This window comes from Caretta caretta, chromosome 10 (assembly GCF_965140235.1).
Source record: "Caretta caretta isolate rCarCar2 chromosome 10, rCarCar1.hap1, whole genome shotgun sequence".
Taxonomy (NCBI): Eukaryota; Metazoa; Chordata; order Testudines; family Cheloniidae; genus Caretta; species Caretta caretta.
In genome coordinates this window covers 56151515-56174851 of record NC_134215.1, presented here as the reverse complement: position 1 = coordinate 56174851, position 23337 = coordinate 56151515, and the positions used below count along the sequence as shown (strand labels likewise).

At 39.1% G+C, this 23337-nt stretch overlaps 1 protein-coding gene across 10 annotated transcripts in view; it reads left to right on the top strand.

Moving 5' to 3' along the window:
* The window catches only part of TJP1 (tight junction protein 1), a 308680-nt gene that overhangs the window by 157315 nt on the left and 128028 nt on the right, over positions 1–23337 (top strand). Inside the window, exon 1 of one of the 10 annotated variants that reach the window (XM_075133038.1) lies at positions 9313–9444. The exons of the other annotated variants lie outside the window; for them this stretch is intronic. Coding sequence (XP_074989139.1) covers positions 9430–9444 — 15 coding nt within the window. The 5' untranslated portion in view covers positions 9313–9429. Of the gene's footprint in view, positions 1–9312; positions 9445–23337 lie in introns of those variants that run through there. 10 annotated transcript variants of the gene reach the window in all.

Below are 23337 nucleotides of genomic sequence, written 5' to 3'. Positions count from 1 at the left end.
CAGTGTTTAAAAGCTAACTAATTTTAGCTATAAATGATCCCAGACTGGGCCCGTCGTCTTATTCGAATAAGTTCTATGATGCGTTGACTAATATTGCTCGGTTTGAAATGTTTGCTGTCAAGTGAAACTATGCAGTTTCGGTCTGATGTCATTTGTTGTATGCACATACACCTAGTAGTGTAAAAAAAAAAAAATCCGAGGAGTACTTGTGGCACCTTAGAAGCTAACAAATTTATGAACATGATGTTCTCTGTGTATATATATCTTCCTACTGTATTTCCCACTGCATGCATCCGATAAAGTGGATTTTAGCCCACAAAAGCTTATGCCCAAATAAATTTGTTTGTCTCTAAGGTGCCACAAGTACTCCTCGGGTTTTTTTTTTTTTGCTGACAACTGGTAGTGCTCCTCTTCAGGATGAGGCACTAATGTGGTAAGGTTTGCCCTTTGCTATGTAAGATCTGAGCATTAGAAGTACCTATTACTGGAAGATGATAATATGATACAAACTAATTGTAAACCATAGTTAACCAGACTAATTGCATACAATTTGCATACATTAGGATTTCTTAATTTTATTGACTAGTTAAATTTTATTCAAAATGCCCAAATGTGACTATTGTTCACATACAAAGTTATATCAACATTTTTATTTAAAATTACATTTCAAACGTAAGTGCAGTAATTTAAAATGCATTTAAAGAGATGTACACTAATGTAGCTTTACACTATAAGTGCTTTATATTTGTTTGGTTTTTAGTAATCCTTTTTGAAAATGTTTTGTTAAAACTTCCAAATTAAGACATAATTAATTCTTGAATAAAAGTTTAAAAGAACAAAATTATAGTGTGCCTTAGATTTCTGTATCAGATCCATTTCTGTACTGGATAACAAACATATCCAGGGAATGTTAATAGTGCGGTTGCTACCTTGCAAGCATATTAGATGAGGGACGGTGCCATAGCACCATGGAAATACAGTGTGAGGGACAGTGCCAGTCCCTTTAGACTTTAAACTTTACCCATTGTTATGTAGTAGGGAATGTTGTCCTGAGTTCTTCCTGTTTTCGTTTTAAGCCTTGATAGTACTGATAGGAAATAGCCACTGTTCATGGAAGAAAATATATGCTAAGCTTGGTCCACACACAGACTTTCACCAAAATGATGAAATTGGTTTTAAGTTCACACCTTGTATTATTTTTGGTGAAAGTCTGTATGTGAATACTTATTCTGAAATACTTGATTTTTGCTAAGTCAAACTGGTTGCAACATTTAGTAATTTTGGTGCAAGTTTGTGTGTGGACCTATACTATAGGTTCTCTCTGCTTACTGTAGCAGCAGTTAACTGAAACAACTTCCAGGCCTTGGTTCTATACCAAATTGATGATGGGCGTGTGCATGTGTGTGTATTCATGGCTTGTACAAATGGATTTAAACAAAAAAGATATAATATTAATTGCTTTTTTCTCTAGGTCAACAATTCAAGAACTTTTATTTTCAAATTTGTAAGGGTAAGCTATAAAAATAGCTTTCTCAAAAGGACACATTCAAGAAATCTTGTATAATTTACTTTTAACTTTACCTTTATTTTTTCTTTATCACAGAAGTTGTGGCTTTCTAATGTCGGTGGGAGAATGAATATTTACAGCTCACTTGAATTTCTGTATAAAACTATTAACACTCATAGCATGCTGGTATTCCTGCTTAAGTGATTAGCCCCCAGACTGATCTTTGTGTGGTGACCTATGCCCCATGCCACTTCTCTAATCCATAGTTGGAGACATAAGGAAGACAAATTTAGCTTTAAGTATTTCAGAAATGTTAGATCTTTGGAGGACTAATGCCTTTCATATCCCAGTTTCAAATTTAGACTTTTATCAGTGGTAAAGAAAGGATACTTAATTTCTCACATTTGGACCAGAGTGTAGTAAGAATAACAGCTGTAATTTTTCCAAGTTTTTGTAAGCAGTTGGAAAAGCTTTGTTTAGCATACTCTAATCTGTTGAATATTTTTCTGCGTAACTCAATATTTATTTGGCATACTGACTAATACTTCCTTAAAAAAAGTTTTGACCACATATATAATGTCTTAGGTAGCATACTTCTAGGAGTTTTGATTATTGTTCATTTTATGTTAGTTTGCCCTGTGTTGGATGGTCCTTTGTTAAATTGCTCAGATTTGGTTCTCTAATTCTTTTTCACGTTAGGCTAAGAACATACATTCTGATATTTCAACTCTTGAACAGTGAAATTTCTTGCTCTACCTATTAGTATACTGTAGATTCTCTCTAATTTTCCTCGCCATTTTCTCCATTACAGTCTAATCTTATGGTAAATTTGATTGCAAAATGTAGGTAGCATAATCTCTTCTGATACGCTTTTGTGACTTTAATACTAATGAGAACTCGGGTTATGGTGATGACATGTTAAGCTTTTTACCTTTAGGTTGCAAGTTCAAATCCAGCCCAAGCTGGTAGTGAACAAAGTTTCTGATAGCTGTTGTTTGGCTTATGAGAAATACTTTTGATATCCATTCAGTTCTTATTGGGTGAGTATACTCATCATGAAAACAACCAACACTGCTGGCATTAAATAGTCTCAGTTCTGTGGCTGCCACTAAAGTTATGATGCTGTTGCCTTTTGATATACCTTTATGGTAATTAAATAGAGGACTTTCAAGCTGGCGTCTTTCATCACTGCTAATTTCATGTTTCAGAGTAACAGCCGTGTTAGTCTATATTCGCAAAAAGAAAAGGAGCACTTGTGGCACCTTAGAGACTAATCTAAGGTGCCACAAGTGCTCCTTTTCTTTTTGCTAATTTCATATGTGCTGTAGCCCCCCCCCCCCGAGTTTCACAAAAAAGGGTATTTTCCAAGAACAAATTGATGAGAACAAGCCCCTGTGTGTAAAAACACAGGGTGGTAATTGAGTCTTCTGTAATAATTTGATTTCCAGTATGTTTTACTTTCTACCCTTTAAGCCCATATTTAATATCCTTCCCTCCCAGCCCCCCCCAAAAAGCTGCTTAAAATGGAATTAGTGCTGTGTTTAACAAAACTTGCAATAATCATTACCCTTTTTAGATGATCCTGAGGAATCCAAGCTGCACACTTTCTGGTTTCTCTGCCTGAGGGGATGACATCGCACTTACTGTAAATATAAAAAGAAAAGGAGTACTTGTGGCACCTTAGAGACTAACAAATCTTCTTTTTATGGATACAGACTAACACGGCTGCTACTCTGAAACTGTAAATATAAGTCACTGTTCCATTCCAAAACCTGACTTTCAACACCCATATATTTGTTTCCTCTTGGAAACTTGCATGCAAGCCTTTAAAGGGTACTATCAACTTACAATAAATTCTTGTATGAATTCTTTAGCTAATGTTACAAATACCACCGAATATTAGTAAATGTAAGTGAAAGATTGGAGTGAGGAGCAGAAATTTCTATAGGCTTTTTCCATTTTACTTGTGGATTTGAGAGCACACTTCCTGTAGTGTCAGAAGAATCCTCTGTTGTTGCAATATGTAAAGAACCTTACAGACAAACAAGGGGGAGAGACATATGTAGAAAATAGATTTGTAAAAATCACAAAAACTGTCGGGGACTTGAGAATGTCTGTCATACCCAGTCCTATTTTAAACACCTTTTGACTATAAAGAAAAACAGATTTCAGATTTGATAATGTCCTTTTAACTTGCGTTGAAAACTTTTGTTACTTTTTCAACCTTTTAAGTTGAAGTAAATATCTTTGGTAAGTTACCTTTTAAAGTTCTTTTTAAAAACCACAAATCTCCGACTGTTTGTCTTCTGTCTAGTATACTTTTGGCAACTGTAGTATTCTAATAAAAGTTCAGCTGCATTTTCAGTAACAATTGTGCTGTGAAGCAAAATTATTTAAAGGCACAACAAAGAGCCATAAGTCATGTGATTGGAAATGATCCACATTCTGTATATTGTTGTTAGAGAGTGTACACTGCAGTGTGTTTCCTGTTCAATATGCAGGAAAAAGATTATGGTAGTACTAACAAAGTCTAAAACTAGGGCTGTGACTAGTTGGTTTTACTTTTATAGAAGGAAAATAAACTCAGTAAGATATTTGTTCTAATTGCTGATTAGAACATCTTTGTGTCAGGAAAGCTGCTGCATAAAAATACAAGTAATCTCACTTCCAAAAATGTTCTTCAGGCAAATATTGTACTGGAAGAGTATTGTACTGAGAGCATGTCAATTCTGTTAACTCTGTTTGTATATTGTGATAATGAACATCAAATGTTGTTGCCTGTATAAATCTTAAAAGTGATATCTTGAAATCTTATTGAATCAAACAGATGAAATACCAAGTTGTTGTAAGGTTGAACATGTCCATTCTGATACTGAAAATGTATTTTTGTACCCAAAATGTTATGGTATATGGCTCTGAGCCCCCCCTCCCCCTGCAGAAAATGGCAGGGAAGTCACACTGGGTGAGAGGGACGACCAGGGGTGCAGTTCTTGGGAGATGATTGAGAAGTGAGGCATATGGGCTTACGTGCCACTGCTCTTCCCCGCCCCCCATTTCTGCAAGCACAGAGCTGCCCAGCTGAATCAGGAGGCTGCGTCTTGGTTCTGCTGACTTTGCAGCTGGATGCTATCTCCTGGGTCCTAGTGCCAGTCACGCTCCCCTTCTGGGTGCTGGGATCCTTCATGTTGTCAGTACAACAGTGAGTGCCCAAGGTGGGGCGGGGGAAATGAGGGAAGGTGGGGTTGAGGGGGTGAAGGGAAGAGGCAGGGTGGAAGGAAGGGGGGTGGAGTGAGGGAAGAGGGATGGGGCATTTGGGGAGGCGGATGAGATGGGGAGAGGGATAGGGGAAGGGGAAAGGGGAATCACGGGGTGGGGGGAGAGAAGCGGGAGCCCGGCATGCAGTGTCCCCTTGGCAGCAGCTGGGGCTCCCCCATTAAGCAGGTCCATCAAACCTTGCCCTGACAAGCAATACCCCCCTCCACCTGGACCCCCCACCCCACTGAGCCCCAACCAGCTGCACCCAGACTCCCACCCCATCAAGCCTCACACCCAGGCCCCCCACCACTGAGCCCCATCTCCCCTCAGTCAGACCGCCTTTGCTGGGCCCCAACCAGCTTCACCTGGATCCCCTGCAGAGTCCCATTGTTCCTGCACCTGGATCCCCCCAATGAGCTCCTGTCCATCCAGATCTCCCACTGAGCCGCCCGAACCCAGATTGCCCCACACAGAAACCTCTTGCCCCACACTAAGCCCCTCCACACTTGGATCCTGCTGGCCGAGCCTGCCCATCCACACATGGTGCAGAGGGGTGGGGCCCCCAGGTGTTTCTGGGACGGGCCCAGCCCTTGCACTGCATCAGGGTCGGATGCAGCCTCACAGTCGAATCCCTGTACCGGGGAAGGTGTGGGCTTCAGAGTGATCTCCCATCTCAAGGCAGCTAGTGGCCTATGGTCCCCACTGCCATGCTGGAGCCACATTTATTTATTGACAACATTTGCAGAATTGTGCAGAATTTTAAAATATTGTGCGCAGAACTTTTAATCTTTTGCTGCAGAATTCCCTCAGGAGTACCAATTTTATGTGGTGCTGATAAGGTTCCAGTAACGGTCTCCCCATTAAGAGGGTAGAAGAGAAAGTGCCTGATAGCTTCTGTCAGGGCTGAATGCTCACTCTGAGTGCAGAAGGTAGGGGCTTGTGAGGATTCTGAAAATTAATACTTGCCACTCCAGGCTTGTATTAAACTTCCAAGGTTACAGCTTTTCTCTGACCTTGGCTTGGTAAACGTTGCAATCACCCAAATGCAAAAAAACCCCTTTGAACCCAGGAAGGAGCACTTGGGAATTCTTCCCTGTGGGGTACCCTCAAGCCCTTTCACCCCACCGAAAAGCTGAGAAAGCCACAGCTAATTTCCTTTGTTTTCTATCAGCTAATCAAATAACATGCACAAACCTCTTAGGACACCAAAAATCCAATCCTGTATTTAAAAAAGGTAAATTTTATTAAAAACAAAAGGGAAAAAATACTTCTGGAACTCAGGTTTTTTGCTAGATCTTAAAAGAAACGAAAATTAAGCACCCAAAACAGCTTTCTTGGAGTTTCAGCTTAAAGGTTACAAGCAAACAAAAGCAACAGGGGTTAGCACAGAGGAGATCCACAAGCCTTAAAAAATAGCAAGAAATAAACCTGATCGCATCTACCTAAACATTCTAATCTACACATTCGGAGTTCAGATAAGTAGTTCTAGGTATGATCATACCTGGCTTAAAGCTGCTTATAGCATGGCTGCTCTATCCCTCCAGCCCAGAGAACAACAGACAAAGGGAAAGTTTCTTTTCCCATTTTAAAAAGTTCTAGCCTTCCCATTGGCTCTTTTGGTCGGCTGCCGACTTTTTTTTTACTTTACCTGGAGGACTTTTTAACCCTTTACAGGTAAAGCAAGTAAAGAACAGCTACCAACAGGGTTTTTACAGCTAATTGGCTGGCTGGGTGTCCATCAAAGGGAGCTATCCCCCCACTTTATTTGTCACCACTTCTATAATCACTCGGTGATGCATAGACCAGTATTCCTGGTCTCCTTCTCTCCCATCTGTTCTCCTTTGTTAACACATGATATGGAGCTTTTTGAAGGAACAAGATGCATTTTGGAGCTACCAGTAAGACCACTGCTGTAGGTTCTAATCAAGTGATCTCCTTCCTAGGGATGGGTGAAACGTTTAATCTCTGGGTCAGAAGTGCCTGGGATACAGCAGTGCTGCTCTTGTGTCCAGATCCTTGCACTTGTGTATGCTACAAGGGGTGGCAATATGGAACACAGCTATTGCAAAAATTTGTGATAAAACACCACTTTAAAACTTTATTGAAGAATACCTTCAGCCCATACTTCAATCTGAACGGTAGAAAGAGTGTACATAAGAATGGCCATACTGGGTCAGACCAAAGGTCCATCTAGCCCAGTATCTTGTCTTCCGATAGTGGCCAATGCCAGGTGCCTCAGAGGGAATGAACAGAACAGGTAATCATTAAGTTCTTGTAAACCCTCTCCCCTTTCACCTTTCCATTATGTTCACTTTAAGTATTTTCTATTTGCAAGTGTTAAATAGTTGAAAGCTTGGTCTTTATATTTCAGCCTTGAAATTGATATAGCCACATTTCAATGGCACAGCAACATCCTTCTTGTCTTTTTTTTTCTCTTCTACATATGAAGAAATTAAATTCATAGAACTATCTCAAGTGAATTTGATTTAATACTCTTCATATTACTTAATTGTAAAACATGAGAAGGAGGATTATCTTGTGGCTAAAAGGACACAGTCATTTTAAAAATATTGTTAGTAGCATAGGTAAAGGAAATGAATAACCTCTTAAATAACTAAAATAGAGAACATTTTAAAATTAGTTTAGTTTTAACCATCTGTGCTGTTTGATCTTGATGTCACTTTCACTTTTGCGGTTGGTTTCATTTTCAAACTTTTAATGGTGCAATGTTTGCGCTTGGAACACTGCCTGAATTTGCATTAAAAAACAAACAAAAACACCTGCAGTGTTTTTTTCAAAAAGCGTGGAAAAAGTAGTCACTTAAAAAAAATCAGTTTACACAACTTAACATTTGGTGCCAATCCTAAAAGGATATAATCAACTTAAATCATAGTTTTGCCTAAAAATTAATTGCCTGCTTTTCATTAAAGTTAACACCTAAGTTTACTATAACTAAAGAAGACTGTAGAAAAATAAATGAGAACTATAATAATAATTAAAAATACCTAATTCTTATATAGTGCTTTTCATCAGAAGATCTCAAAGGAAGTCAGTATCATTATTCTTAATTTACAGATAAGGAAACTCAGGCACACAACGCTGTAGTGTCTTGCCCAAGGTCACTCAGCAAGCCAGAGACTAACGAGCAACTAATATTGCAGTAAATTAGGATAGTATCTGGGTTTAAGTACAACAAGAGTTGCTTGTTGAACAAATTCCAAGACACACAACAATATGAAATCACTAATTCACTGTAGTGAATACATTCATGTTATTTTAGATGTCTGATTTTGGTGATGTTTAGGCTTATCCTTTAAAGATTGGGTGAGTGTTTTCTGCTGGAATTCTGGGGTTGCTTTTTCTCTGTGCTTTTTCTTGTACTATGCCCCATCCGCATTCCAGCGTGATGACATATAGGCAAACCCCATTCATATGGCCAGTGTGATGATGCAAGAAGATGACACACAGGCGCAAATCCCATCCCCATGCTCAGCGTGATGACAGATATCCCACACCCACACTGCTGTCTCGCCCCCTGCCCGCTTGCCATTTCGCGTGACTTTTTTAGATAAGTTATGCTTGTTTCTTAGAAATTTTCTGATCTGAAGGAAGGAGCCCTGTGCAGAAACTTGGGATAATATACCGGCGTGGAATCCCAGCTTCTTCTTTGCTGTGGAGCTTTGGGTTGGAGCTTTTCAGTTGCCCATGAATGCTGGTGGTATAGGGATAGCAGCATGTCTTTGAGAGAATGGAATGTAGAGAAGGAGAAAGAAGATAAAGGGGAAACAATATATTCTGAAGAGGAAAAGTGAAACTATCATGGGAAAGAAAAGTGGAGTAAAGCTGATAAGAGAAAGGAGACGTAGGAAAAACAAGACACATGAAGTAAGCGTAAAATGTATTCAATAGAAAGTAAATAAATATAAAAATACCCACCTGCTTTATTTGTGTCGATGGGTATGGGATGGGTGTATGGGCATGGTGGCACATGTATTTTTCTCTGTGACAGGTAGATTTAATCACTGAGCTAGTGGATGTTGGGTATTTTTTTTTAAACCTTATTTGTAGTCCTTATCAGTATATCACTTCCTTTTTTGTGGTGGAATGGGGAAGAAAGAAGTGTGTGTGGGGAGGATTGGGAGGGGGGATGTATTGGCTTTGTTTTATCACCCTCCAAGTAAAATTATATTCCTTAATATTTTTTTTGGCTTGAGAAGATTGCAGGGGGTCAGTAAGTTTGGCCTCCCCTGCTCTAGAAGGCTGTACTTTTGGGAAGACAATTGGTATGGAATCCTCAAGTTGGATTGTGTGTGTGAGAGAGAGAATAAAAAGCAATCAATGTATAATCCTTCAAGTCCTTAAACACTTTCATAGATGTCTAAGTTTTTTCCATTGCCTTATGTTTGCTTGTATGGACAGTAGAAACCCAAGTGTTTGGCATAAAAGTCTAACTTTAACTAGCCTCATCAGAATTTCATTCCTGCAACTCAATATTTTAAGTTCTAATTATATTTTTTTTCACAGCTTGATTCTGATCCTGCAATCTTGATTAACAGTAGTAATCTTTAAATGCAAACCAGGCCATTAAACTTAATGAAACTACCCTATGAGCAAGACTTACTCATGTGAACAGTGATTGCAGAATAACTGATCACAGCGGATACGTTATGGCAATTGAAGAGGTGAGTTGCCTGAGTTTCAGAGGTGCTGAGCACCTGCAAATGTCTGTCTGCTATCAAAAAGACATCAGGAAATGAGTAACTGCTTAAATACAAAGTTTCAACTGTAAGGCTGTGTCTATACATACAGCGCTGCAGTGGAGCTGTGCTGTTGCAGTGCATCTTGTGAAGACGCTTTATGCTGACAGGAGAGAGCTGTCCCATCAGCATAATCATAGAATAATAAAACCATCTCTGTTAGTGGCAGAAGCTGTTGACAGGACAAGGTCTCCCACCAACATAGCACTGCGCACATGAGCGTTTATGTTGGTGTAACTTATGTTGCTCAGCAGGGTGGGGGGTTTTTTCACACCCCTGAGCGACTTGAGTTATGCCAGCATAGGCTGTAGTGTAGACATAGTTTAGACATAGCCTTAGAGGGCCATCTGCATTGGTGGGCAACATTCTCGATACTGCTGTGCAAACACCTTTTTTCCTTTGTTACAGGGTTAACAATAGCCTATATTGCGTCTCAATTCAAGAATTTAGAAGTGTTTCAGCTAACCCATATTCAGATTTTGATGAAATTAGCCATCCAAGAAGATCAGATTATGCAGTCTAATACATGCCTTGTTTCAGATGAAATCGTCTACTCCATGTGCCTAATTTCATGTTTAGTTCATTTCTGGCAAGAATTAATGTTACTTTGTCTATTAAAAGGAATGTTGAATTGAAACTTGGCACATGTTCTTTGAAGAAATTTGTTGTACTGGCCGTTTAGGGGATGCAAAGTCAGAGATGGTTTTTTTAAAATGAACCAATACTAATTTAAAAAAACCAACAATCCTTGTTTACATCCTTCATTGTCTAAAATCAGTCAATGCCTCTTTTTATCTTGAAAAAATGTGTTAACAATAGTAAGATGCCAGTGTTGCTCTGAGGTCACTCTTGTGTTGTAGAATGAGCTGTGCTGTTTTCTCGCTAGACAGGTTTCAGAGTAGCAGCTGTGTTAGTCTGTATCCGCAAAAAGAAAAAGGAGTACTTGTGGCACCTTAGAGACTAACCAATTTATTTGAGCATGAGCTTTCGTGAGCTACAGCTCACTTCATCACGGTATGCATCTGATGAAGTGAGCTGTAGCTCACGAATGCTCATGCTCAAATAAATTGGTTAGTCTCTAAGGTGCCACAAGTACTCCTTTTCTTTTTGCGAATACAGACTAACACGGCTGTTACTCTGAAACCCATGGTTAAAAATAGTTATAGAAAGCTAATTTGGTCTAAAGGCATTTCTTGACCTAGCATTTGTGCATGCTACTAAAATGTTAGCTTAAATGCCAACAGATAAGAGGGTCTTTTTTAAAAGCAATGGAATTTTAGATTTTTCATTTTTATTTTTTTAAATTTCCATGGTGTGGATTTTTTTGACTAGACTTTTGATTATGGCAAGAAAAGTAATGTTTCCAGAGAACATTAAAATATATTGTTGCTGATGACCATTTTAAGAAGAAAACTATTTAAAACAGCCAACCAAAGGAATGTTTCAAACAGCAAATTCTTCCCTCTGCTAGTTTTCCAGATGCTAAAATGATCAGTTCTGTTAGCAATGAAAGAGAGGATACTCTGCCAGGAAAAAAAATCTATATAATGTAGTGGCTCATATTCCCTTAGTTTCTTGCTATCGTCTTACGAATACATTTGTCATTCAGACACTATTAAAGTTTTACAGACTCATGAATTTAAATCTGTTTTAATCGAGTGTAATAGATGGTGTGTTAATACTTGACATTATCTCAAACCCTGTTCAATTTTTTTTTAAATTTAGTTTACTTAGAAATACTTCACTTGCCCTTTACGTACAGAACGTTCTGCATTATCTGTAAGTGGTGAAATCAGTGGTATAATGTAAAAGTAATAGTAATAACCAATTCCAGGAGTACTGATTTTCTAAAGTTCTTATAGAAAACAGATTACGTTCTCGGGGATTATATTATTACATGCAAATACTCTTAAAAATAGCACTATTCCCCAGTATGTCTGAGGCATAAATGCCTGTTAACCTGAAAGGAATATTGATATGCAGTGAAGTTGAGAGAGAAATGCAAAGTGAAGTTGATGGATTTAATCCAAAAGAATAATAAAGTCTTGTAACATAATATATGTAACTTGATAAGTGTTCAGGTTAAAAAAAAAGGCTTCATTCCTGTTTCAATGAGAAATGTTTTTATTTGAGCTCCCATGCGATCTTAAGTTGCAAGGAGGTCTTGCAATAACATCAGATTCTTGTTGAAATTGCATTAACTTACAGTGCACCAATAAAAATAATATTTTAACTTTCAGAGTATGGAATATTTTTTTCCATGTTCTAGGAAACTATAATACTTAAGAGACCAGGTGGGTGAGGGAATATCTTTTGTTAGACCAACTTCTGTTAGAGAGAGAGAGAGACAAGCTCTTTTTCTGTGTAAACTAGAAGACTTGTCTCTTTCACCAATAGAAATTGGTCCAATAAAAGATATTACCTCACCACCTTGTTTCTCTAATATCCTGGGACCAACATAGCTACAACAATAAAGCAAACATACCAAGGCATTCTTGTTTCTTTTTATCAATGTTTCTGTTGTCCTAGTGTGTATATAATGTTGGCAACACAGGATTTACTGAAAGTGTTTTCTAAAAATAGTTTTTAGTAACACTGATCTTTTTATAAAGCAACTGGTAGCTTTCACAAGAAAATGTATATATTTGCTATGTAATAGGAAGAAACATTGGAATAGTGAAGTTGTTTTTCCAAGATTGGATTTTGTGTTTGTTGAAAGTAGAATCTGTACTTCTGATATAGTAGAAAAACTCCCTCAAATTGTTCATTGAACTTAGATTTTACTAAAAAAACTGATACATTGAAATACAGGTGACAGGATGTGTACAGTAACTTAGAATTTCTGGACCAAATTCAGTAAGTCATATGCACCATGGCTGAATATGACTATTTTTATGTCAAATATTGTAACTGTCTACCATGTCTCTAAGGATTTTGGAATTATCCTTTTAAACCACTTTGTGTTCTGGATTGATGACTCTTAAAACATAATCCTAACCCATTTGTTCATATATCTACAGTAGATTTTGTGTATTCAAGCACTAATAGGTACTGTCAAAAAAAATAAAGGGAAGGGTAACCACCTGTATGTTTACAGTGCTATAAAATCCCTTCTGGCTAGAGGCAAAAGCCTTTCACCGGTAAAGGGTTAAGAAGCTAAAATAACCTTGCTGGCACCTGACCAAAATGACCAATGAGGAGACAAGATACTTTCAAAGCTGGGGTGGGAGGGGGAACATAGGGTCTGTCTGTCTGTGATGCTTTTGCTGGGAGCAGATCAGGAATGCAGTCTCAGAAACTCTGTTAAGTTAGTAAGTAATCTAGCTAGAAATGCGTTAGATTTCCTTTTGTTTAATGGCTGGTAACATACGCTGTGCTGAATGGAATGTATATTCCTGATTTTGTGTCTTTTTGTAACTTAAGGTTTTGCCTAGAGGGATTCTCTATGTTTTGAATCTGATTACCCTGAAAGGTATTTACCATCCTGATTTTACAGAGGTGATTCTTCTACCTTTTATTTTAATTAAAATTCTTCTTTTAAGAACCTGATTGCTTTTTCATTGATCTTTAGATCCAAGGGTTTGGGTCTGTGTTCACCTGTACAAATTGGTGAGGATTTTTATCAAGCCTTCCCCAGGAAAGGGGGTGTAGGAGTTGAGGGGATATTTTGGGGGAAGACATCTCCAAGTGGGCTCTTTCCCTGTTCTTTGTTTAACACGCTTGGTGGTGGCAGCATAGGGTTCAAGGACAAGGCAAAGTTTGTACCTTGGGGAAGTTTTTAACCTAAGCTGGAAAGAATAATCTTAGGGGGTCTTTCATGCAGGTCCCCACATCTGTACCCTAGAGTTCAGAGTGGGGAAGGAAGCTGACAGGGACCAAGACCATAAATCATACTAGCTAGGAGTATGACGACGTTCTTGCTCAGACTGACGTTTGGAAATAAGGCAAGGCACCATATATATATAAAAAATAACTGGTTAATGTTTCAAGTAGCTTTTTAATAATGGTTTGTCTCAGACTGTTAAAGGTTGTTTATTTGTATTATACCTGGATTAAATTCTGTGGGGGCGACATTTTGAAATGCTGCTTCCTGCTTACCCCATTATATTTACCCTCTTATTCCCTCCTCCCTCTTTTTGTTTTTGTTGGGTAGATGAAAGAAAACTTGAATGGTGGTCTAGAACAGAGATGGCAGGAAGCAGCTTAGTTGTGTAAAGTAAGCAGGAGGTGAACTTCTATGTAATAAGTTGAATAAGATGAACAAGAATGTTTTGTATGTGATGAGGCACAACTACAGATGTTTGTTCCTGAGCCTTCCAATGGGGCTGATGAGGAAAACACCATGTATGCAAGAGCAGAGAAGCAGCCACTGCATTGAAATAATTTGTAAAGAGTCAAATTCTGATGCAGGACCGGTTTTTTAATCTTGTGGCTTCACATTTGAGTTTAAGATAAATACTATTCTATAAATACCTGGATGCTTTCAGTTTTCTTGGCAAGATTTGGAGTGGTGTTAATTGACTTGCTTTGCTGTTAACATATTAGGTTAGCTAGGTGTGTTGTAGATGGCAGTACTTGTTATCTTTTCCCTGTTTTCATTCCTGGTTTGCAAGAAGGGCCATGATTTCAAGCAGAACCTGAAGTTTAGTATGGGTCACCAAATATTGCCCGGCTTATGGTGTTTTTCTAAAATGAATCAGGTAAACTGTTTAGAATTTGTTCTCTTCTACCCTCTACTCCCCCATGCATTTCAAACTAATTAGCCTTAAATAAAAACTCATTTTTAAAAAGTAGAATTTGAAACCTTAGATTTAAGTACAAAACCTTATCTATTCTTGATCATTTAAATACTATATATTAAATATTACTATTTTTTGAAGTAGCTTGTATGCTGTGCAAATTGAATTCAGAATAGTCACAGCTGATTTTTGTCCTTCCTTTGATAGTTGATACATACATAGTAGATTTAGGAAATAAGAAAAAATCTAATTGTTGCTAATCAAAATTTTATTTTAGATAAATAAAATCTCATTGTCTAACCTCCGTCTATTCATACACATTTTATGTTGCTCTGAAGTGATAAGCCAAAGCAACTTGGAAGTTAATGGAATGCTGAAGACATCTGACCTATAGGTCAGTATGAGCACTCCTATAATGCAGAGATAGGGCATGGCTACACTTGCACATGTAGAGCGCTTTGAGTTAAACCAGCCTTTGTAGAGTGCAGGAGGGAAAGTGCTGAAGTCTGTCCACACTGACAGCTGCAAGCGCACTGGTGCGGCCACATTAGCCGCTCTTGCAATGGCCACAGAGAGCAGTGTATTGTGGTAGCTATCCCAGCATGTAAGTGGCTGCAATGTGCTTTTCAAATGGGGGGTGGTGGGGTGGAGTGTGACAGGGCGTGTGTTGTGTATATGTGGGGGGGAGAGAGTGGGTTTTTGTGGGGCTGAGAGCATGTCAGCATGCTATCTTGTAAGTTCAGACAGCAGCAGACCCCTTCTCCCCCCTCCTCTTTCTCTCTCACACACACACACACACACACACACACACACAGCATTCCACAGTAATGGTTTGCTTTGTCTCGGAGCAGATAAGCATGCCAGCTGTCGGAAACGGAGCTTTCAAAGGGCATATCCGCATTCCTTCAGCGATTCCAAAACAATGACAAGAGTGGCCACTTGACTTAAGAGGATTATGGGACTTTTCCAGAGGCTGATCAGAGCACAGTAATGCAACACCTCGTTCACACTGATGCCTGGGCGTTTCAGCCAAGGCGCACCAAGTGTTAATTTTCTCGCCGAGGTGGAGTACCAGGAGTGCTCTAGCCGTGGAATTGGAGTGCTCTACGTGTCTTGCCAGTGTGGACAGGTAGTGAGCTAGGGCTCCCGGAGCTGCTTTAATGTGCTCTAACTCACAAGTGTAGCCAAGCCCATAGCTGTTACACTGTTATAAGGTGCTGCCCCATCACATGCTGATTAATTTGCAGAAAGCTACGAGACTGCTCTTTTTAAAAAAGCTGTTCCTGGCTGATGGGTGCGTAAGCTTCTAATGTAAACAAAGTTGGCTCCAGTATTAGGTATTTAGCATTAGGTATTTAGGTATTTGGAGATGGGTAGCTGCTACAAATAGTCTCAGAAGATGGATGTAATGGGTTTATGAGAGAATCAAAAGACAATGGTCATTTATGTCAGGCAGGTGAAACTTGAAAGGGAAGTTACTTCCCTGTATATAGCACATCATGTAAACAAATTTGGAAAAAGATGTCTCTCTCTGCCTGGATCATGTGCCAAAGAGGAGGAAATACCTAACAACTGTCAAGAATGTGCTCAGTCAAGTTTGTCCACTAAATACATGAATATTAATGGTAGTGTTGAATATTGTTAGCTATCATGCTAATAAACTCTTGAACAAAACTAGGAGGAAATAATGGGGATAGGAAACTAAATTAATTGAACCTTTAACCAAGGAAACTGAGATGATCTAATAGACAAAATTCATCCGTGTTGAAAGTTCATTATCCTTGTTTCTTGCTTTAAAAGACAGGTTTTTCAACAGTGAGAGAGAAGCATTTCTTGCCTGACCTGTAAGGTTCAGAATACATTAAAAATGATTTTTTTTTTTTAAAAGTGTGATTGGGTGACTAATATACTACAGGGAGAATTTAGCCCTTCCTTGCCCAAGGACACCTGAGAGAATCCCCGCTTATATGAAAAATATAATGCAGTCTTTGATGTCCATGGAGAGCAGATAGTTATGGTGTTAAGGTCTAATCCAAATAATCTTCATGGTGCTGCATGAGCCTAACATCAGATGGATGAAAAGGGCTAAGTTTACCCTGCCAGGATTTGAGCCTTCAGTGCAGGGAGTCTGATCCAAAGTCCGTTTGAAGTAGATCTAAATGACTCCCTTTGACTTCAGTGGGGTTTGGATCAGGACCTGTGCCTTCATCACCTGCAGTTTCCTCTTGAGAGGAAAAAGAAATCCTTTCTTCTGGAATTGTTATTTTCTGTGGTGTTTTTCATACATCTCTATTCATGCTAATATAATTTTAGGCCTGAGGATAGTCTTGTGAAGAGTGTGGCTATATGTGATCGTTAGCACACTTTTATTAAAAATAAAAAGTATAGCTTTATTTAGGGGGCAAAAACCAAAATGAACGGGAAATATGATAACACGAAAATTCAAATGTGTGGGGCCTTTTTTTGATCTTGAGCTTATAGTGAACTTCTAGGACTGAGCAGCTGGTGTATTTAAAATGGTTTTTGCTATTTGGCTAAGAGCACTACAATGACAGAATGCTAGCATGCAGATTTAATCTTGTGAAGGAATGTGGTTGCAGACTTCCCAGCTGTAGCAGGTGCGGTAAAAAGAATAGAGAATGCAGTTTAGTCATAACCAGACTGTCCACTGCTGAATTAGACCCACAATTCAAAAAAGTTACTGTATTTAATTTTGTGGGGGAAAGGATTAATGGCTGTTGTTAATATTGTGAACAGTAGGGCTAGTTAATACCACACATTCAAATAAAATTATCAGGTTTTTCTTTACTTCAGTATCTTAATTTCCATTAAAATAATAGTTCATATTTTCTGTTGCTCAATTTAGAACTGATATATCATCTCTCCTTTATTCCTTAGTTTTTATTTTATTTGTAGTGATAAACTATATCAAGAATGGTATTGTAGGAATGCCCACAAATTTGTTTTTTCAGTCCCGATTTTGAGGAGAGATTTTTCAAGGCAAAGTTACAAGAAAGATTTGGAATGTAGGGGAGAGATAAGGGGAATAACTAAAATATTCCCATAAAAATGAACGGGATACAATGGTGGAAGCACTAAGACACTAAATTACTATCTTTCATATTGTATAAGTTTAGAGATTACATGCCTATGAAAATACAAATCTTAAAGAAATCAGGTGAGCTATGAGTTAAACTAATGGTTTTGCTTTCCTAATAGGCAGTCCCAGAAGGGGGTCTCAAAAGAAACTTTATTTTAATATAAAGTACATAAAAGTGCATAGCAAACCCAAAGTTTTGTGCCCTCTTACGATACATAGACAATCTCAACATTTCTAATAAATGACTCTAGGATTTATGCAGTTTTATTCCTGATCTGCAGTCAGTCCTTCCAACCTTCCAAACAACCTTTTCCTGTGTGAGACTTTCCTGAATCATCTGGACATGGAGTTGTAGAGGATGACCCGGAATGAGTAAACTAGACAGTTCAAGAAATTTCATCCATAGTCTGAGGTCTGGTACACGTTCAGTTGTTTCCCTAGTTTAACCAAATTGGTAGAAAGCAGTGTTTGACTTTACAAGCTGTGAATACCCCAGACGGGTTTGCAAGTGTAACTATATCAGCCAACTTTTTCTAGCATTGCATTGGTACAAAAACTGAACATAGACTAGTCCTAAGATAAATACTGGCTGCAATCTAATTTCCTTTAGCCTTTACTTTTGAGAAACATTGTGTCACCTTTGGTGGTAACATTCCTTCTTTGTCTCATGAAAAGAGGAAATAATTGGGGGTGCGGGTGGGGGGAAGAGATTTGTGGTGTTCGGATAAACCCCTATTTCCCTTACTGTGATGGTTCATTTTTGTGTGCAGTTATTCTCACTTTCAGAGAATCATGATGATGATATTTCACCCTTACCCACCACCGCAAGCATTTAGTAGTTATAAAAGTGTTCTGAACCACTAGGAACCCCCTTCTATCCCCGCCCCTTGCAAAAAAGCTTATTCCTTAATTGTAGATAGTAAGATTTATTTTTTTTAAAACTTTCCATGATTTAATTCTGTATTGAAAGCTTTTGTTTTTGTTCTGTGTTCTTTTTTTTGTGATAAAGGGCAATGAAGAAAGAGAGGCATAGCCAACTATGGAAAGGAATTCCCATCTGTTGTTTGATAAACAAGGAATAATTTATGTATATAGTGCTTTATATATTTATGTATATAGTACAATACATATAGAGAGATTCCATTAATATACAGATCCTGTTACAAGTTAAAAACTGACATGTTTATATCATAGTGAATTGTACTGTTTATACTGAGATAGTCATGACTACTTTAAGAGGTTATCCATAAATAGGGATCCACATTGCATTATTGTTCAACAATAAAGACTTGACGTTTTTATTTAACCAGAAAAGACTTTCTTTTTGAAAATATTTTTATTGCAGTATACTAGACATCTCCATAGTTTAATGCTTTCTTCCAGTTTCTCTTAATTCAGATAGGGAGGAATGTAAAATGCAGTTAACGGGTGAATGAAATTCATAGACAAGGGAAAATTATTAGATTCAAGAAATATTTTAATATGAGCAGCAGTCATTAGATAACGCATTGTAGGTGGGGTGAGTAGAATAAAGAGTATTGGATGAAGTGTTAACAGCATGTGATCTAAAAACACTGGAATATTTTACAGAATGATTCCAGACAGAACATAGCTGCATATTAACACTGTGCACTATTAAAGAGACAACGTGTGTGAGGTAATATATTTTACTGGACCAACATCTGTTGGTGAGAGAGACAAGCTTTTGAGCTACACAGAGCTTTTCTTCAGGTCTGGGAAATGTACTTGAACAAGGTAGAACAGGTTGTTTAGCATAAGGAGTTAAAACATGTTGCAAGAGACGATTTAAGGGGAGATGGGCTGTTAGCACCTCTGTAGCTGTAATCCACTAACCCTTCTTTGTCCTACAGATTGGATTTAGGGTTTATTGTAACAGTGTTTTTAACGATTTTTAGTGTCCAGTGAAGTTATGAATTTAAGCTCCCAGGCTTGTCTTTTTAAGGTGTTTTGTAGGTTTCTTTCCAGGACGAGGACTAAGGCCTGGTCTACACTACAGAGTTAGGTCGACGTAAAGCAGTTTGTCGACCTAATTATGTCATTGTCCACACTACAGCTTTCCTCCTGCTGATGTAAGTGCCCTACTACATCAACATCATAACTCTAGCTCTGTGAGAGGCATAGGGCTTATGTCAGTGTAGTTAGGGTGATGCAGTATCCGTGTAGACCAGAGGTGCCCAAACTTTTCCTGTCATGCGTCCCCTTTACCAGTGATGTAATCTATCCGCACACCCCTCTTCATTACTACACAGGTAGTTCAGCAGAGGAGCTTGGGCTGATTGCAGAGCTGGGGGCACAACTGGGGATGGGGGAGGAGCTGGGGCTAGAGGCCGAGGTGGCCTTGGGGTGGAGAGGGAATGAGGGCAGAGCTGGGCTGGGGCTGAGAACGGAGCAGAACTAAGGTTGGGGTGGGGGGGAGGCCTCCCCCGCAATGTTCCTGTTGGGCGGGGAGGCACGCCACACAGTTTGGGGACCACTGGTGTAGACACTGCGGGTTACTTACATCTGATGTTGGCTGTCATTCTTGTCAAGTTCACGGTTCCCTGTTGGAGCCATGAGCTTGACAAGAAAACCTGGCTCACAGCTCGGGCTGTTACCACAGGGTGCGTGGCGGGATCCCGGCTGCTGCCTGATCCCGGCTGCTGCCTGAGGTCCTAGCTCCCCGCTGGGAGCCCTGGTGGCTTCTGGGGTCAGGGTTCCCTGCTCCCAGCTGGGCTGCTTCTGGGCTTCTGGGAGGATTGGGGTGGGGGAGCTAGAAGCCCAGGCTCTCAGCCCGCCGGACTGCCCCTCTTAAGTCAGTGGAAGTGCTCCTGGTGAGGAGGGTAGTCTGGACATGAGCCATTGTAGTGTAGACATGCCCGAGGAGGTCGGATATGGAGTGATTTGTTTTGTGTAAAATGGTTTGACCCCATGTCATATGGTGGTTTTGTTTTTTATTATTTTTCTGTGTGAGTTTGCCTACCAACCCACACTGAAACCCATGCTGCGTATCACTAAACAATTGTGGTCTCTATTGAGTATCACAGAAAAATAATAAAAGACAATAACATCGTATCGCCTGTAGGCGATGATGATAAAAACCCATGTAATACATAAAGCATTCAAACACCCTATAATGTAGACCTCATGGATCTGAACCTGCTTCCATTTAAAAATCAATGGCAAAGCTCCCTTTGACTTCAAATGTGCGGAATCAAGCTCTATATGAATCTTACATAGGAGTGATCTGTAGCACAGGGATGTTCATTGACTATAAAGGGTATGTCTACACTGCAGTTGAGGGTGTGAGATTACAGCACATGTAAGCATGTCCACTTTAATTTAGCTAGTGTGAGGACCAAAAGCTGTGATGCTACTGCAACGTGGGCTAGCCACCTGGTATGTCATGGGAATACTTGTACAGCTTGTGCTGCTGTGGCTTCGTTGTTGTTGGTCTCTTAAATAGCTGGATTAAATCTAGCTCAAGTATGCCTATGTGTGCTGTATTCACACCTGCGATGGAAGTGTAGCCATCCCACTAAGTCTTCACACTACGACTAACTTAGGTGATTAGGATCTGAGTCTGAGTACCTTTTTTAGCCTAGCATGGATGTGAGCAGCCACACTGCAAGGCTACATTCAAGTTCATGTTCTCACTTGTGCTTCATTCACCCATGTATTGCTAGGACTCCTGAGGCCATAACCCATTTTCTTTGTGCTGTAGTTAGCTGAGCTGCTCTATGATTCTTCTCTTGTGAATTATGAAAGAAGGTGCCTGTCTTCCTTGTGACACAGGGGAAATTGTGGACAGTATTGGAAGACTACCATCACTGGAAAGGTTTAATCTGCTTTCTCACTGCAAAGTGGATGGATTTCTAGACCTCTGCAAATCTATGGATATCCGCTTTATATCTGTGGCTGTCTGCATTCATGGATGTGGATATCCGTAGACCATATTGGTCAATTAGATGCAGACAAATTTTGTATGGGCCCAGGACTCTGTGGATTACCAGCCTGAGTGAAAGCTTCACTTGGCCTTTTGCTTATACCACAGGACAGACCAGCTAAGGCCAGGTTGGAAGTACAACCAAACTCAGGTGAGAATGTTTTGTGTGTAGATGGGAGGGAGGTTAAGGGCAACATTTGAGTAACACTACAAGTTAACTCTGCAGTGAAGATGTACCTTAACACAGTTAGAAGTTGTGCAAGTATATTATGAGTGTTGGAATAAGAGGAAATATATTCACTATAAATAAAAGGATAAACTTAGTGCTGTTTATTAGATTGTGGTAAACAGATACAGAAAGTATTTAGGTTTTGCTTAAAAATGGCATGATATATAATTTTAAAAAGTCACATGAAGTTTGTAACAATGGCTCAGTGCAGGAAAGTTATTTCATAAAAATGCTACATTTTCCCCAACTATCCTGAGGAGAATGGACTGATCAGGCAGATTCAGTACTAATTTAGAAGTTTTTGGCTGTTGTCCTAGCATCTTAGTGCTAACATGATGAATTATAGTTTTATGTACTTAACTTGATTAAAATGGATGCAGTAAAGTAAAAGATATTCATTTCAGTCTGACTAATTAAACAATCCACTTCTTAAAAAGTCTGGAAAATCTCTAGAGGATAAAATCTTACTGTATTGAGAAATTGCAGTAGAATACTAGATGTTTATGTGTAATGTAAATTGTCATAGCAAATTAAAAAAGACTGTGTGCTCAGTATACTTGTTCGGTCTGTCTGGTTATAGTCCCTATATATATATATATATATATATATATATATATATATATATACACACACTATATTTTTATATACACACTAACGAATCATGCATTTGTATCTGTAACTAGTACTGAGTCCAGTTGAATTCGGTTGAACTCTGCATGGTTTCGAGGATGTGCACTTACATGTCTACTTGCAGGATTGGGTCCATAAAGAGCAATTCTGCCACATAAAATGTTTCTGGGTTTTTGTGATTTTTTTTCACGTGAGATAGAAACCTTTTGCTGACAAAGTCTTCACTGTTTTCAGAACTTACGTGAACTGAACATGTGCTGCACCACAAAGTGGCCTCTTAATCTATTTTAAATAAACACTCAGTGTCATTCTAGAAGAGAGGTAAGAAGCTGAACTTATACTGGTACTTTAAGTTCTTGAAGCAAACTTTCCTAATAACTTAAAATATCTGATCTGTCACATCCATTGCCTGGGGCAGCAGGGAGGAATGTTTGGTGTGGGCTGGGTAATGGCTGCCACACCCTCCAGTGTAAGTGTAGTCCTTGGAGCCAGCAAACCACTGGGTGCCGGTGGCCACAATGACTGTGTAGGACAGCCTGGCCTCACTTGGCCTGGCTTGAACAAGAAGTGGGGCTACACCCATTGTGCCAACTAGGGACTGAGCGCACGGCTGGGCCCTGCAGCAGCAACACCCCCTTGGACACAATCCTTGCCTATACCCTGGCTCACAGCCCCTAGCTACACCCCCACCTACAACCTGAGCTACACTCCTGCCTGCACACAGCCCCTAGCTACTCCCTGCCTGCACCCTGAGCTGGCTGAAAGGCCAAAAATTGAAGATGAGATCAGGTTGAGCCTCACTAACATATGTCCCCAGCTGGAAAAACTCTGCAAGGAGAAGCAGGCACATCCATCCCATTAAGAAGACTAAGTTTTTATATTTTTTTTATTTACAGTATTTGAGTCTCTTTCTAATTAATAGAGAATAGGGTTGGGTCTCTACTTTGCACATCACAGAAATTCAGATTTTACCCTAAAAAAATTGTAAACACAATATAGTGTTCAAAGTTGGACAACTATTTTGTTTTAAAAGCAAATAACACAGTGTGCTTAACAGTTTCGTTAACATTGTTGTGTTGCTTATTCAGTTTTATATAAAATTGTGTTTTCCCTGTTTGAACACCAGTTTGCTCTAAATTTTTTTTTTTAAGTATAGTTTTATTAAAACTGTTTGGTT